Raw genomic sequence first — 15,791 nt, 5'->3', positions numbered from 1 at the left:
CACCTATGTCATAATAGTTCGTTAGAGTCTTTCAAAAACTCAAAACACTTGGTCGCGTCTGCATTAGATTCTTCATCTATGATTGGACATTGACCGACATAACTTTAATTCATTCTCATAGCATCTATAACCATATTCCTATAAGGATTACTATTGTCATCTATAACTCTATGTACGTTGCTAGAACTAGAAGTTGACTCAATCATCCTTTTTATAATGATCTCGTGAGGAACATATGGTTCTCTATGTGCAAACTAAGACGCGTATCTCTTTATGAACCATTTTTGTAGAAAATGCATCGTTATAACATCTGGATTGAGAATTTTTTTTATTTTTACACCTCTTACATGGATATATAATATTGCCTCCACTAATATTTTTTGAATTAGATAGCGTGTAACTAATAAAAATCTGAACCTCATTACAATAATTCATCCTAAACAACCCTTCGAGTGAATCTCAATACATCCATGAACAATCATCCATTACTTATATCAAACCTATATAAAATATTGATGACAACCTGTATTAATTAATGACGTAAACTAAATAAATTCACAAACATTGATTTAACTCAAACTTATTCAATCTATTTTAATAGTACTCTTAATCCATTATCAATTATCTACATAAATTTAAATTTCTATACATTTATCAAAAAATTCAACTTAAGAATAAAATTGGCAAAATATAAAATGAACTTGTTAAATAAACCATTATTTATTTCATCACAAAACACTTAAGTCACAAATTCAAAATTGATCAATTTACAAAAAAAATACAGTTTTATAAAATCTTAAACAAACCCTAACATGTACAAATCATACATTCATATAATAAATTTCTATGAGAAAAAGTTATAAAACAAGTAAACACCCAAACAAAATACATATACTGCAAAAATATGCAATAAAAATTAACATTTTAAAATTAAGTTCAAATAAAAAATGGATAGTTTTGCTTACTTGAAGTGGGGAATCCTCAATGAGATTTGAATCAGAATAGGGATACTGACAAATTGAGTGTTGAGGTGGCCAAATATGTAATGGGGGGTTGATTTATGATAAAATTAGGGGTGTGCCATTTGTTGTAAAGAAAAATAGAGGAAGATGAAGAAATGAGGGAAAGGGTCGCTCGTCAGGTAATAGATTAAATATTATAGACAAATTTACCAACGGATTTAAATTCGTTTGTAATTCTATTTGTAAAACTGACACATCATCATACTTTTTGATTTTTTTTCATTCTTTCTTTTCGCACTGTAATTCCTTTAATATATACTGAGGAAATATATCCGTCAGTGTTTACCGATGGATACAACGAGAGCATATTCTGTCAAAAAAATTCACTGTAGTTTACTGATAGAAAAAATTTTCGGTGTTTTACATTTGTATTTGTCATATTTCCTGTGATGTTAAATGTTACAAGGAGAGAAGCATTTTATGTTGTCCAAAAATTACTAAATTAATATTAGACAAGTGAGCATATATATTTGGTTTAAAATCGTACAATATATAACATCATAGTAAATTTACAATCATAATAATAATAAAAAAAACTTGCATGCTTACTTACTAAACAAATATAAAAAGTTACATAAAAAATTGAAAAATAATCCTAGAATGTATACTAAGCATACATAGAATTATGTATTAAATAATGAAAACTAACTCCTATCATATATTGAAAATATAATAAAACCAATAAAAAATACTTACTTGTTGAAGTGCTTAACATATAATCAATCTAAAATTTATTCTTAAAGTTTTATTGCTCCTCATTTGATGGAAAAGAACTAATTTTAATAAGCCTCTTAGTACTTCAACAACTCCTCTTTGTTTAGGTGTATTCCTAAACAATATACAATATCCAACGAACTCAAAGGAATATATACTCAAATATCTCTCCACAAGAATTAATTCTAAACTCTAGATTAGAAAGAAAATAAAGATGAAAATCAGAACTCAAAATAGAGTAAAACTGGAAATTTAGTTGAAGAAAAGTGTTAAAAATTGTAGTATTTGTGTAGAAAAACCAACTAGAAACACTCTTTCTTCAACTCACTTTTATAGAGAATTTCAAGAACCAAAGCTAATGGATTTCCTTCTACTATCAGTTTTGATTACCTTCCATAAAACATGAATAAAACCTGAATATTTTAGCTTTAAATCATGTCTTTTGAGTTGAAAAACTATTCAGGTTTAGAGAAAATTCTTCTGTAAGAAAACTAATCACATTCTATCATTCATGGGCTGGACTGGACAAAATAGTGGGCTGACAAAAATTAATTATTAATGGTCCAAAGAATTATAAACCCAAACAAAGTCCAGATTATTATTGAATATTTTCTATGAAAATACAAGTTATACAACATTATTTTTACTAGTCCTAGGTATATTTTGAAAAGGAAAATAATTCTAATAAATAATTATAGAATTATTATAGGAATTCCTAAAATAAAATAAAATTACCAAGCATAATATTTAATTTTCTAAACTAAATAGTACAAAATAAAAACACCATAAAAATATTTTTCTAAACTATATAGGAATAAAAATAACCAAGAAAAAAATAATTTCTCTTAAAAAGCATCACGCACATGTATCCTCACTCGAGCCTATTAGCTTTTAATCTTTTGATCTTGCCTTTGTTTTTTTTGTTATACCATTTCTGCATTTGGGTTTGCTTCTGTCAATAGCATTGGTGATATCAGATTGAACCTATCTAGAGTGTGCCTTTGTTAGTTTAATATATTCTATAGCTAATCGGTTGGTTATATCACATGACATTATTATATTCATATAAATACATATTATATTATTAATAAAAACTTAATTTATCTTTAATATTCATATAATATTATATTAATGAATCTAATATTTGATTTATAAATCTAGAGTAAATATAAAGTCCATGAGACAAAATGCTTTGCAAAGAAAATTATAAAGTTGTTATGATTATGAGATTCCTATTACATCAAAGTATTGTTTCTAAAATGTTCTTGATCGATAGTCTCTTAAATACTGGACATTTATTAGAGTTGTAAAGACTGATACATATTATGTTTTTTCCTTTATAAAAGGAAGTGATTGTTCTCAAAAGCTGAGGTATAAGAATTCATAAAACTAATATGTAGTTGCGTTTCATAAGACACGTACATTAAACTGACCCGCCTGAGAATTTCATATGAAGATATCATTTGTGTCTATGGAAAGGCTCACGTGATGGTTGTGTAAATGATCCTTAGACTTGATATCACTAGGTTATCTTATATAGAGAATGTTATACTTTGATCATATTATATGTTATCTTAATCAAGGTAACAAAGGGGCTGACATTATGTATGACATGAGTTATATGAAGGCACTTGAGTGATTAAGAGAGGATTTATCACCCTAGGTAAATTAGAAAAAATATTTCATTTGTTTTCAAGTAGTATTGACTGAAAATCATTAGCTTAGGTAGAATGAGATTTGAAAAGAGTTTTAAATCTTATTCAAACGATCAATGATTATTATGTAGAGAACAAACATGATTTAAGATAGCAGACATACTTCATGCTTTAATATTAAATCAGAACATTATTGATGAAAAGATATTAATTACACTGAGAAATTAGTCACTAAAAGGTTAAGTCAAACCACAAATGATTTTTCTAATATTTGGAAGATCATGACATATTGCTAGACGATGCACCTGATCTTCAAATATAAATTAATCAATTTTTGAATTGATAATAAAGTAAATTATTTAATTTATTTAATTAAAATTTATATTTATATTTATATTTATATTTGGGCCAACATATTACGAATCTAAAGGGTTACACACATTTAGAACTATCAGACATAAATTAAATTGGGATGATTTAATTAAGTATGACTTGATTAAAATATAGTTTAGAAATTAAAAACTAGAATATAATTAATACATTGATTATATTTCTAGACCTAGAAAAATCAAGCAAGGACTTGATTGAGTTAATTTCTAAAATTTCCCTGAATTAAGATATGGATATTATTTAAGGGGGAATTGATATTTTATCAATTTATAGTGTTTTTTTTATTTCCCTATAAATAGTAAGGTATGTCTCTTATTTTTGTGTGGTTATTTATTAAACAGAAAAACCTACGCAACTCACAGAATAGAGAGCTAACAATCTAGGCATAGCAATCCCTCACTCCTAAATAGGGATATAGGAGATTTTTTATTGGTGGTTCATGTGCATTACCATTGAAGGCCAGATAATTAGACGGCTTGTTGGTTGCAACAACCAGCCTTTAAAGAATTATTCAAAGCCGAAGAAAATCAAATTTTCAGGTAATAAATCCATAAACAACTTTAGATTTGTATAACGGGATCCTAAAAATTCCTAAATAATTATGTTTTATTATTTCCATTACGTATATGATATTCAAGAAGCCAACATCCTATTCATGAAATACCTATGTTGCCCCCATCACATGATGATCTTCCACCGTTCTGTTTTTTGCATGGTTGGAATTATTAAATGAAGGATTCGTTCTGGATAAGAAATTTGTGTATGGCATTCTCCTTTTCATATCACTTAGCAAGGTGGAATTAGGTTTGCAAGGAAATTCTTCTTCTACATGAACAGGAAATTGGTGGTTTCCTTCACTTAATTTCTCTTCTACATGAACACAAAGCACATCCATCTAAAGTTGTCACAACGATAAGATACCAGACTACCAGTACTGGATCTATATACTTCCTGATATATATATAAAAAAATAAAAATAAAAATAAAATAAAATAAAATTTTGAATATTGCATTTATCCCAAAGAATTGATGTCTTCATGCCATGTTAAGAATCTGGACTTTTCGCTTCCGAATAGGGACTGCGGTTGAGTCAAAATCACACAAAAATTTCACGGAATCTCCTGATCAAGCATCCCTTCAACCTTCAAAACCTTCTACTCTCTATGAATTGATACTTTTCTGGATTTCTTCCAGTGTTTTTCCTTTGGTTTCTGGCACAAACTTGGCCACGTAAAGAACTGTTAGCACTGAGAATCCCGAGTACACCAAGAATGTACCTGAAAAGTGAAAACCATGGAGTCAGTTCCATGATAAGTAACTTGTATTTTGTGCCTGACTTGAGAAGTTCCGGCTTACCTGAGGAACTCCAGTCCATGAGAAAGTTGAAGGTAAAAGAAACTGCCCATGCCCCCGACCAGTTCACTAGCACCACCAAGCTCCCAGCAATCCCCTTTATGTTAATTGGAAAAATCTGCCACAGGAAAAAGTTCTAGATTAAAAAAAAAAATTGTATTGCCATAGCTTGTAGCTAACACCTATTCCATTCGATGCAGAAAGTTAGACTAAAAAGTTTATCAGTTTTCTTGGCAGGTAAAAACAGCTACCTCAGACATGATCACCCAGGGAACTGCTCCCATTCCAATTGAGAATGCTGATACATAAATCTGATTTCATAGGGAAAATGAGCAGAAATTGTTAGATTTTGATTTGCGGTAAATAAAATGAGCAGTGATGTAGTAGGAAATTTACCAGCACTCCTGCGATGGTTAATATTGGTACCCACTCAAGCAACAAGCCCTGCCCCTGAATCACGAAGATCATGGAAACAGAATCAGACCTTGAACGCAGAGAGGATTCGCAGGAAGAACAAAATATGCATTTAAGTGATTTACCTTGAGAAAGAAAGAAGTTCCTGCTAAGAAAGAGCCTAGAAATGTTCCAGTGGAAGAGATCTTCATGAACAAAGAGCATATTTGTTAGTCAGTAAGAGATTTGTCTCACTAAATTAATATTTTTGCAAGGTAAGAAGTTCTTAAGCAGATTTATTTACCATCATAAGTGGTCGTCTCCCAGATTTGTCCATTAAAATTGCTCCCAGCATGGTTATTGGGATCTGCAGATCAATTTTTAGATGGATTAGGTTCTCAAACAAAAACTTGATCTCCTTTTTTATATTTATTTTTTTGAGAAGTTTCCAAATTAAATACCTGAATGCAAGCATATGCTATGGTTCCGATTTTTGCTGAAGAAAGTCCTGCAATTTACATAAACAATTCAGAACAACGGCGAAGACTGAGAACTAAAGCAACCAAGTAAGACAGCCAATGCAACTTATTTACCAGCTGAAGCAAAGGTTTCGCTTGCATAAAATCCAATGCCATTAATTCCTCCAAATTGTTGGAAAACCATTAACGCCACTCCAATCTGAACATCATGACCAAGTGCAAAGCTTGTAAGACGTCAGAAACACAAAATCTCTGTTGTGGATAACAACGTAAACGTAAGGATTGAATTACGAAACATTTAAGACAGTTAACTTACAATAACAGAACGGATGTATTTGCTTTCGAACAAATTGAGAAGTTTAGCTTTAGGAAGGGCTTGAAGATTTTCAAGGTAAACCTGTCAAGAAACAGGAACAGTCAGTCATAAGACAAATCTCTTCTACGGAACTTGCTTCAAGTAATATGACATTGTTGAAGGCAAGTACTTGGATTTCAGCAGCTTCACGAGTAACATCAGCATCTTTTCCACGTAGTTTCTGCAGTGCAACTCGGAATTCTTTCTGGAGGCCAACTTTTGCCTGGATACATAGGTTTTAGTTAAACCTCCCTCCCAAATTGACAAAGTAAGAGCAGCCAAAGCTTGAATGAAACATAAGCTTACCAGCCATCTGGGAGACTCGGGAACGAAACATAGACCAACAAGCAGGAAAATGCAGGGAACAAGACCTTGCAAAACATTTTAAAAAATGACATTCAGCCCTTTGCAAAACCACCGGAACAGAATCTACACTTTTCTTTGGTATTTCAGTTCAACCCAGAATTCAACATCAAAGAAACAGTATCATCTTTTGCAGGGCTTCAACTTACCAGTTAGAGCTAGTCCTCTCCATGTTATAACCGATCCAATTAAGAATGCAGTGGACGAGCCAGTAACGATCATGAGCTAAAAAGCAATAGATATGACGAAGGGGTCAAAAAGTCAGTGATGACTACACTTGCATCATTTTTGAAGTTGATATAATACTACTTTATGATGTCTAATTACCTGATTTAATGTGGTGAGCCCTCCACGGAGATTCTTTGGTGCTATTTCTGCTATAAATATTGGAACCTGATTTTTCATGAGACATGTATTATCGTCAGAAACCAGGATAAAAATTTGTACAATTAGATTGAAAGGTTTTGTAAGAGGATTGCAACTATAAAGTAATTACCACGTAAGAGAAAACTCCAATGCCATATCCTGTTAGAATCCTTCCCACATCAAGTGAAAAAGGTCCCTGTACCAGGAAAATTACCAGCAAAATAAAGGATCGTCAGCATATTAACTCCATGGATGTTGAATATTGTAGGGTTGGAAATGAATTGCCAAGCACTTACTCTAGAGAAGAAGACTGCTAGCCATCCTGTGATGCAGAAGCAAGCTGACATTCTCATTGCCTGGTTAGAAATGAACCATTAATTAAATAAATTGGGAGGCTAATTAATCACCTTTTACCAGAACTCTAAAATTCTAGATGAGTACCCCTTTCCGACCAATAAAGTCTGCAATCCGGCCACTTGTGATAGCACCAAGCATTGCACCAATGGTTAATATAGAGCCGAACATAGAGTACTGCAAGATTTGATCAGAAAATTAGACTCAATTTAGATAGATTATAATGTGATAGTTTCTTATTTGAAAAAGAAAAGGATAAAAAACGAGACCAACCTCAGCTATTGAGAGATTAAGATCTTCCCTGATTGCAGATTGCGTGGGAGCTGAATAACCCACCTGCCAAAATAATTAACTTAAGCTAAACAAACCCTTTTTTTTTCGAGAGTTTTGTGGGTTCCTAACCAAAATCAAAGGCCAAAAAAAAAAGGAAAAGGAAAAAATCCATTTAGTAAACCAAGAACATCTCTTAAACTAGGAACTCCATTTTCCATCCTTGATTGATATCACAAACAGAGAGGGGGGGGGGGGTTGAGAGTACTTACACAAGAGCCAAATTCAAAAGAACCACAAACAGCAACAAATGTGCATAGCAAAACCATCCCAATGGATCCAGTACTCTCTTGATCTTGATCAGTTTCATTATTATCATTAATCACAACAATTTTCTCCTCGAAGATCAATGGCTTTTCCAAGTCTTCAAGGCCAATGATTTCACCTTGCTCAACATCTCCCTGTAGCTTAATAGTCATTTCTCTCTCCCAGCTCGATCTCCAACAGCTAGGTAGCTCAAGGGAAAGATAATAACCCTACAACTTGCAAGTCAGGACACAATGACTTGCAACTCAGGACTCTTAAAGAGACCTTTAGGGTTGCAAGTAAGGACTTAAAAGATGGGAGAGTGTGAGGAAATAAGATTTCTTACGGGGTATATATGCATGTAAGATATCGCAGCACCAGCTAGCTAACATCAGCATGGGATCATACCAGGATATTTACAATATTTGCCAGAAGCGCATGATTGATTAAGAAAAAGGAAACTGGCTAGCTAGCGAGGTCAAATTAAAGCATGTGGGATTAAGCTGTCACTGACGTGGTGATCATGAACAGCCCATCTCCATGGATTTATTAATTCGTCTGTTACAAATATCCATTGGAGTTTCTAAACCAAGTTGCATTGCATGTTAAAATCTTCTGTCTGGAATATTGCCATGATTTTTTTTATAATTCCGTGGATGAATTGACGGCTCTGAATTGAATGAAATAAAATAACCAGCCTCCTACGTGTGTAAGCCGTGGATCCATATAATTCCCACCTCCGCGTTCCCATTTTTTTGACAAAAAATTATAAGTTTGAATTTTTCTCATCTCTGAAATGAGATTTTGACGTATAAATTGATTTGAAAATATTTTTTTATAGTTGAATAGAAAAGGAGTTTGATGTAAAATTGTTTAATTGATTTTTTTTATTAATGAAATTGTTTAATGAGATCATGGCACTGCCGTGGGTATTACTATATTTGTATTCATTATGGATAACTTTCAATGAATTCCTGTTATTGTAATTGCTATTTGGCTTGATCTATATATATATATATATATATATATAGACACACACACACAGAGATCAGGTTCATGGAATGCTAGTTTTTTCTTTTAAAAAATAATTCAACTTTTGTTAAAAAAACTAATTGCCAATAAAACGTATTTGAAGTTTTTTTATGATTATGTGGTTAGTTTTTTTGTTGAGACGTTGTTGGTAAGATTATCCATCTTAAACGTTTAAACTTGAAAAAATCATACCCAGCTCTTTGATTGATATTTAGTTAATCTGTCAAACTCGCAATCCAAGTTATCCAAGTTATGAACTTCATTTGGTTAATTTAGTTTTTTATTTTATTATATGATAAAAAATTCAAAAACTTATTTACCATCAACTCAATATTTAAAGATAAAATTGAATAAAAACTACAATTTAAATGATGAACTTGAAAAGATTATTTAAAAAAAAAAAAAGTAGACCCACTAGGCTAGGCTTGGCTTAAAGAGCAACGCACATGGGCCTATAAGACGCCCACACACCTAGCTTTTTTTGTTCCTTTTTTTTTAAAAAAAAACAAATATTATTTTAAATCTTAAAACGCATCTAATATGATTCAAACTTGTAATCATGAAGATATCTCCACACGCTTTAACCAACTAAGCTAAGGCACCACTTTTTTTAAGAAAAATGTGACTTCGCATTACTTCCATGTGCTAACCAAGTAGCAATATGAACACTTTGAAACCAAATAATTAAAAATAAATATTAATTTATTTTACTGTTCGTAAGTCTTTGCGTTTTAGTTGTGTTTATAATGAGAGTGTGTTTATGGTTTAAGTTCTTCGAATTCCATTTCTTATTATGATTTCACGTGAGATTTGAACAAGATGGCGAGAGAACACATCTCTCTCTTGGTAGATGCTAATTAAAAAGTGAGACAGACAAGGATGAACTTAATTATACGAGTAAAAATCTCTTAATTATAAAACGCTCATGCATGCAGCCAGGAAAATTGAGAGTTCAAATCTCACCTACCATGATCATCATAGCTGTTCTTTAAAAGGATGGCGTGTCGTGTTATAAATATTATAACTAATTACCAATAATTAAAATCTCAATATATATCTACCAAGAAAAAAACTTATATATTGTATGATATAATCAGAATTAATTAGTTTTTTTTTTACTTGAAACCCGCACAGACCCACATTATCTTGTGCTTGATTTTTATCAAATAAATAGAAGTGGTGAGATTCGAACTCATGATCACTTGATCATCAAGGATCTGATATCATGTCAAAGAACTATCTCAACCCAATAGTTTAAACTATTAGATTAAATCTTAAAATATAATTTATATTATTTTTTAACAAAAGGTTTATGTAAATATATTCTTAAAAAGAAAATAATTTATGTAAAATTTAATATTGCCCGACTGCTAATACCATGGGATAATCCTAATGAAAGATTCAAAGTTAATAAAAGCTGTGTGTGTGTGTTTTTTGTTTTTTAAAAAAAAAACCTTTGTCCTTTGAAAGACAGCAACGAAAATTATCATGGGGCCAACGACAGAGATGAGAGATCAGAGACCAGACCATACTTGAAAGATCCACACGACACAACTATCATACTCGATCACGTTTGTTTTCATATTATTATTATTATTATTATTCACAAAGAAAAGGTACAGTGAGAACAAGTTTTTTTTTAATCATTCTAGAATCACTTCCTATAAATCCATGCATTTAAAAAAAATAGTTTTTTTTAAATAATAACTGTAAGGTTTGAATTTAATATATATATATATATATATATATATATATATATATATATATAATCTTATTGATTATTAACTAGTGTTTTTTTTATATCAATATTTGATGCATAGAGAAAATAATTCAAATGATAATTATAAAGTTCTTGGAGAACTCAAAAAAATAAAAAAATAAAAAAAAAGAGGCCGTGAGGAGCTGATCATTGGAAACATTTAGAGTGCAAATTAATGTCCTCTGGGGTAGAGGATTGATGAGCAAAGAGACAAAGGTGACCTCAAAGAAAAGATGAAGGAGCTGTGAGTGACTCAGCATGAAAATAAAATCTCAGATAATGCCAAGCATTTTTTATTATTCAATGGGTTTGAAAAGATCGCTGTTTGATTTAGACTTGTCTCATGCCAGTCTGACTCAGCACCAGCTGATCATGATTAAATCAATGATTATCGTCTCCTCTTCTTGGATTGGATGTACTAATTATGTGCATTTCTTGTCCCAAAAACCAATCTTTCAAAAACAAGATTGAGAAAGTATCACATGGTCTTTTGAGAGTACGTTTGTCTACGCGTTCACGTTCGCGTTTCTTAAAAAACACAGTAATTATCTGTTTGGTTACGAATTGTAAACTGTGAAAAAACATGGGTTCCACTATTTTATTTGCAGTCGTAACTCAATTGTTAAGAAGCAGAGAATTCATGCTTTTTCGTTACTGTTCATGCAATTGCACTGTTCAGTGAACAGTGCAATTACATGAACAGAGTTTTTTTTTTTTTTTTTTTTTTAGTGTGTTAAATTTTTTAACAGTTTTTTTGTAAAACAGAAAACTAGTTACACTCGTACTGTGATGTGAACAATATTTTTTTTCTTGAAAAACTAGTATAGAGTGAATTAAATTCACTCGCACTGTAATATCAATTTTATACCTGATAATATTTTATCTAATTTTATTACACGCTCAAATAATTATGCAAACTGTAGTTTTTATCGGATGAATTTTGTACGTAATGGAATTATAAATAGTTTAATGGAATAATAAAAAATATTTTATATAAAGTATTATTTATTTCATGATATAATAGGAGTAATTAATTTTACAATATTTAAATTTAAAACCATCAATATTAATATATATTTTTTAAAATTATTTTATAATCTCAATTTCAAAAGCATTTTTAACCAAACACATTACACTACTTTTTCTTCAACCTCAATTTCAACCACAGTTTTAACCAAACACCTATTTTTTCAAACCAACCACAACTAAAAGTACTTTTTATAAAACAACTTTTTTTAAACCACAACCACAACAGCTACCGCAATACCAAACACACTCTAAATCCTGAATTCCGAGTTTTAATTGAGTCATTATTGGATTTTTACCGGGTTACAGGGTTAATTTTTTTAAAAATAAAAAAATATTATTTTAGTTAAAAAAATAAAAGTCAATAAGTTATAATTAGGTTTTTAACCGAATTAACTGGATCGCCGGAACTCACGTTTCTCTTTTATCTCTTCGGCAAAGAAATTTTAAGTTTAATGAGAAGTTGTTGATTGCAGTTGGATTCAGCATAAATAATAGGATATTGCCTTTAGCTTATCCTCTGGGAGATGAAAAAATCAATTATAACTTGAAATGGTTCTTAAACTAAGTGTTGGTGGGATTAAGAATTCAATGACAAAGATATCATCCGAGCTGACTGGATAGCATTGGTATTATTCATGTTATTTTACTAGCAATTTCAACACCGAGTTTGAAGATCGTACTTTGAAAAAAAATTAGAAAAAGATGTGTCAAAAAAACATCAAAGCAAAAATTTAATGCATGGTGTGATGCATTGATTAATAAGAACACATAAACCAATGAAAAAGATGTGCATATTCTTTTTTAATAATATCTTGAAAAGTGGTCGTACATTACTTGTTATTACTATAGTTCAACTAACTAATTATGGGTCAAATTCTTACTTTACCCATTGAAAAGAATGGACACAAGATATCATTATGGCCTTCGTAAATACTTTGTGAACTCACAAACAATTATGCAAAATTAAGAGACCTTACAACAATGCTCTTTAACGATAAAACAAGATATTTCTAGGTTAACACCCTCTCTAAACCTGATGTTTGAAGAGATATTTGGTGAACAATTAATATACAAGAAAGAATATGCACATACAATAAATGATAGATGTTTCATCAACCATATTCACACCTTCTTACATGTATGAAGTTTCGAGTTGATTATGTCTAGTTTGTTGACCTATTCTATAGTGTTGAGACGTGCTAAAACATATTTGTTCATCTATTTCATCCTTTACCAAACGAACCACAATGAAATGAATATACTAATCCTCAGGTAGAACCAGGCACCTCAAGATGAAGAATTGGTTGGGTTGAAAAGGATCCATTCGGTTGCATAACAAGATGGATGTAAGAGTAGGACATATCTAATATAGATATAGCATATGTGGTCAAAGAGGGCACGATATAAAAACTTGTCAAACTAGACATTATTTGTTAACATTGTTTTAAGTTTAGATATTAATGTTATTTGTTATTGTTGTATATGAATATTATTTCTTATTGTTAAATTCTATTATTTGAATGTTAACAATCAAATGGGACTAATTAATTTAGGTTCACAAGGAGTCCACCGACATGGTGGATCCCATAGTTGTCGTGCTGATAACAACAGTTCTGTTGCAAGTCTTATTGATAGGTTCATTATATGGTTGCATGATGGTTATAGACCGAAGGAAGTGTGGGCGAGATGTGTAAGTTTACTTTTTATTATACTTAATGTGTTAATATTCAATCGTATTTATAATATCACAATCATGCTAAATTTATCATTTTTGTTTATTTTGTAGATCGAAGACAAGATATATTGTCGGCAACATAAGTTGATGGATCTAAATGCTCATGTGATGATTTATATTATATAGGCAGATTTCTATCATATCAGTTATTTGCAACACATTAAGCTAGAGTCTGTCTTAATCAGTGCAATGCTCGAGAGATGAAGGTGTCAGACCAACACATTTCAATAACATGTAGATGAGATGACAACTACATTCAAGGACATTATTTTTCTTCTTAACCTACTCATAGATGGATGGTCTGTGACTAGCGGGTGATCAATAGATAGGAAGGAGAAATGCTTGCACCAATTGGGATATGTCCCCCTATTATGTTAAAGGGGCATGCCATCAAGTTGAAATGGCTTAAGAAAACTTTTTCTGACCCATTTCTTGATAAAGTGAGTAAGAAGGTGTTGCGTGGTATGCTAAAGCATACATCATACATATGTTTGGTAACATCCTCTTCATAGGTCTGACAATGATGTATCTACCTGTAACGCCCCACACTTTCATATGTGATTATAGTCACTTTCCTACGATTTGGTATGTAAAAATACGGGTAATTTTTTTTTTCCAGTTCTCATATACAAGTCTACCAAAATTTCCACTGAAATTTCAGCAGAGTCTCCTCTATACCGGAAGGTCCCAAGTTATCGACATATACCTTGTTTACACTTCTAATATCTTACATCTCATAACTCAATCACGACCTAATCATCATGGGTCTCAATCCCACAAACATCATCATCTACATCACAACCACAACATATATAACATACATTGAACAACAAATATAATTATAGGGGAATAATGAGATAAACACGCATACATGAAGCATGATTATATAGATTTCAGAATTAAGTTCATCTACTCAAATTTAAACATCAATTATACAAATTAAGTTATATAAATGTTGTAATATTACAAAATACAAGGGTATACTCCCTAGAACCTAGACTACAAAAAGTGAACATAAGCTAGGATCTACTCTTGTCGTGCATGCAATGGTCCTGAAACAAAATACATATTATTGAAACCTGAAAATCATAATAATATAGCAACACAAATATCCAACAATTTAAAAAGACAATCATGCATTCATATTTTATTCACTTATCCCTCCTGGTTTTCATTGGAAACTATTTCTCCTTTAATTACTAAAAACCGTTTCCTCTTCCATTATCAACCTCCATTCAAGATTTCATAAGATTAACAATTATCATTTCCGCTTAACACATTGCCGATACCAATTTCACTAGTATCATCATTACCCCGTAGGAGTCAATGCAAGGTGATCCCCTTACCCAGGATCCTACATGCATGCTAGCCAATACGTGGTGATCCTCTTACCCGGGATCCTAACATACACTAAATGTATGCTAGCCAATACGTGGTGATCCTCTTACCCGGGATCCTAACATACACTAAATGTATGCTAGCCAATACGTGGTGATCCGTGTATTTGGGATCCTAACATACACTAAATGTATACTAGCCAATACATGGTGATCCCCTTACTCAGGATCCTAACATACACTAAATGTATGCTAGTCGAAACACATATTACACTTCTTATATTTCTTTGTTAGTGGTACTCCCATCACTTGGCAATGCACACAAGGGTAGTTCCCCTTGAACACACACATGCATTCAAAATACTATCCGAAATAATATCATTACACCAACTTCCATCATTTCACATAATATCCAACGTTACAAATTTATATCTCACATTATTAACATATTAAATTCTTAAATTTAACTAAAAAGCTTAGGTGAGGATCACCTACCTGCAATAGAAGCTCTACTCGTGCTCCCCTACTGTTGTTGTTGTTGCACCACGTCTGTGGTCCCTCATGCAAATCACAGGTTTATCTCATAAATTTTCCTCGCTCAAGGATATGTTTTATAATAACCATATCAACAGCCAATAAGTCTTTATTTTAGTCATTTCTTAATATTTGAACTGTTACTGTCTAAACCTTGAACTGTTACTGTCCGACCTCTCCTCCGATTTTGAACTATATCTAGAGTTATAGAACTCTGTTTCAAGCGAGATTGGTCTCGTTGAAAAGCTAAGACACGAGGCTACAAGTTCTCTAAAGGAAGGAGAACTCAGTAGGAGAGCCTAGTTCGGCCTCTAAGATAGTCAAAATCGCTCTTCAACAAACATT

At 31.6% G+C, this 15,791-nt stretch overlaps 1 protein-coding gene across 3 annotated transcripts; it reads right to left on the bottom strand.

Moving 5' to 3' along the window:
- Positions 1-4,598: 4,598 nt before the first annotated feature.
- On the bottom strand, positions 4,599-8,576 carry LOC7498008 (sugar transporter ERD6-like 16). 3 transcript variants are annotated; one of them, XM_002315510.4, is made up of 18 exons: positions 7,987-8,563; positions 7,718-7,780; positions 7,532-7,621; positions 7,387-7,446; positions 7,221-7,286; positions 7,052-7,117; positions 6,874-6,949; positions 6,668-6,732; positions 6,492-6,584; positions 6,323-6,403; positions 6,121-6,205; positions 5,989-6,035; positions 5,832-5,894; positions 5,674-5,733; positions 5,531-5,584; positions 5,386-5,445; positions 5,138-5,252; positions 4,599-5,058 (listed from the first exon to the last, which is right to left on the bottom strand). In XM_002315510.4, the coding sequence occupies exons 1-18, from the start codon at positions 8,191-8,193 to the stop codon at positions 4,943-4,945; spliced, it is 1,467 nt and encodes a 488-aa protein (XP_002315546.4). In that variant the 5' UTR covers positions 8,194-8,563; the 3' UTR covers positions 4,599-4,942. The 3 variants fall into 3 exon arrangements, 2 of the variants coding, with proteins under 2 accessions (XP_002315546.4, XP_024465750.2); XM_024609982.2 differs by having other exon boundaries at positions 7,718-7,841; positions 7,987-8,130; XR_008060217.1 differs by having other exon boundaries at positions 4,978-5,058; positions 5,317-5,445; positions 7,987-8,576.
- Between the last annotated feature and the right edge of the window lie 7,215 nt (positions 8,577-15,791).

Source organism: Populus trichocarpa, chromosome 10 (genome assembly GCF_000002775.5).
Source record: "Populus trichocarpa isolate Nisqually-1 chromosome 10, P.trichocarpa_v4.1, whole genome shotgun sequence".
Lineage (NCBI taxonomy): Eukaryota > Viridiplantae > Streptophyta > Magnoliopsida > Malpighiales > Salicaceae > Populus > Populus trichocarpa.
Note: the sequence above shows the minus strand (reverse complement) of the source record. Positions and strands in the feature narration are given on the sequence as shown.

Coding starts and splice junctions, on each gene's coding strand:
- LOC7498008 (XM_002315510.4), bottom strand. CDS start 8,193: ATGACTATTAAGCTACAGGGAGATGTTGAGCAAGGTGAAATCATTGGC. Junction 7,447..7,531: donor ACTTTATTGGTCGGAAAGGG/GTACTCATCTAG, acceptor ATTTCTAACCAG/GCAATGAGAATGTCAGCTTG. Junction 5,253..5,385: donor CCTGGGTGATCATGTCTGAG/GTAGCTGTTTTT, acceptor TTCCTGTGGCAG/ATTTTTCCAATTAACATAAA.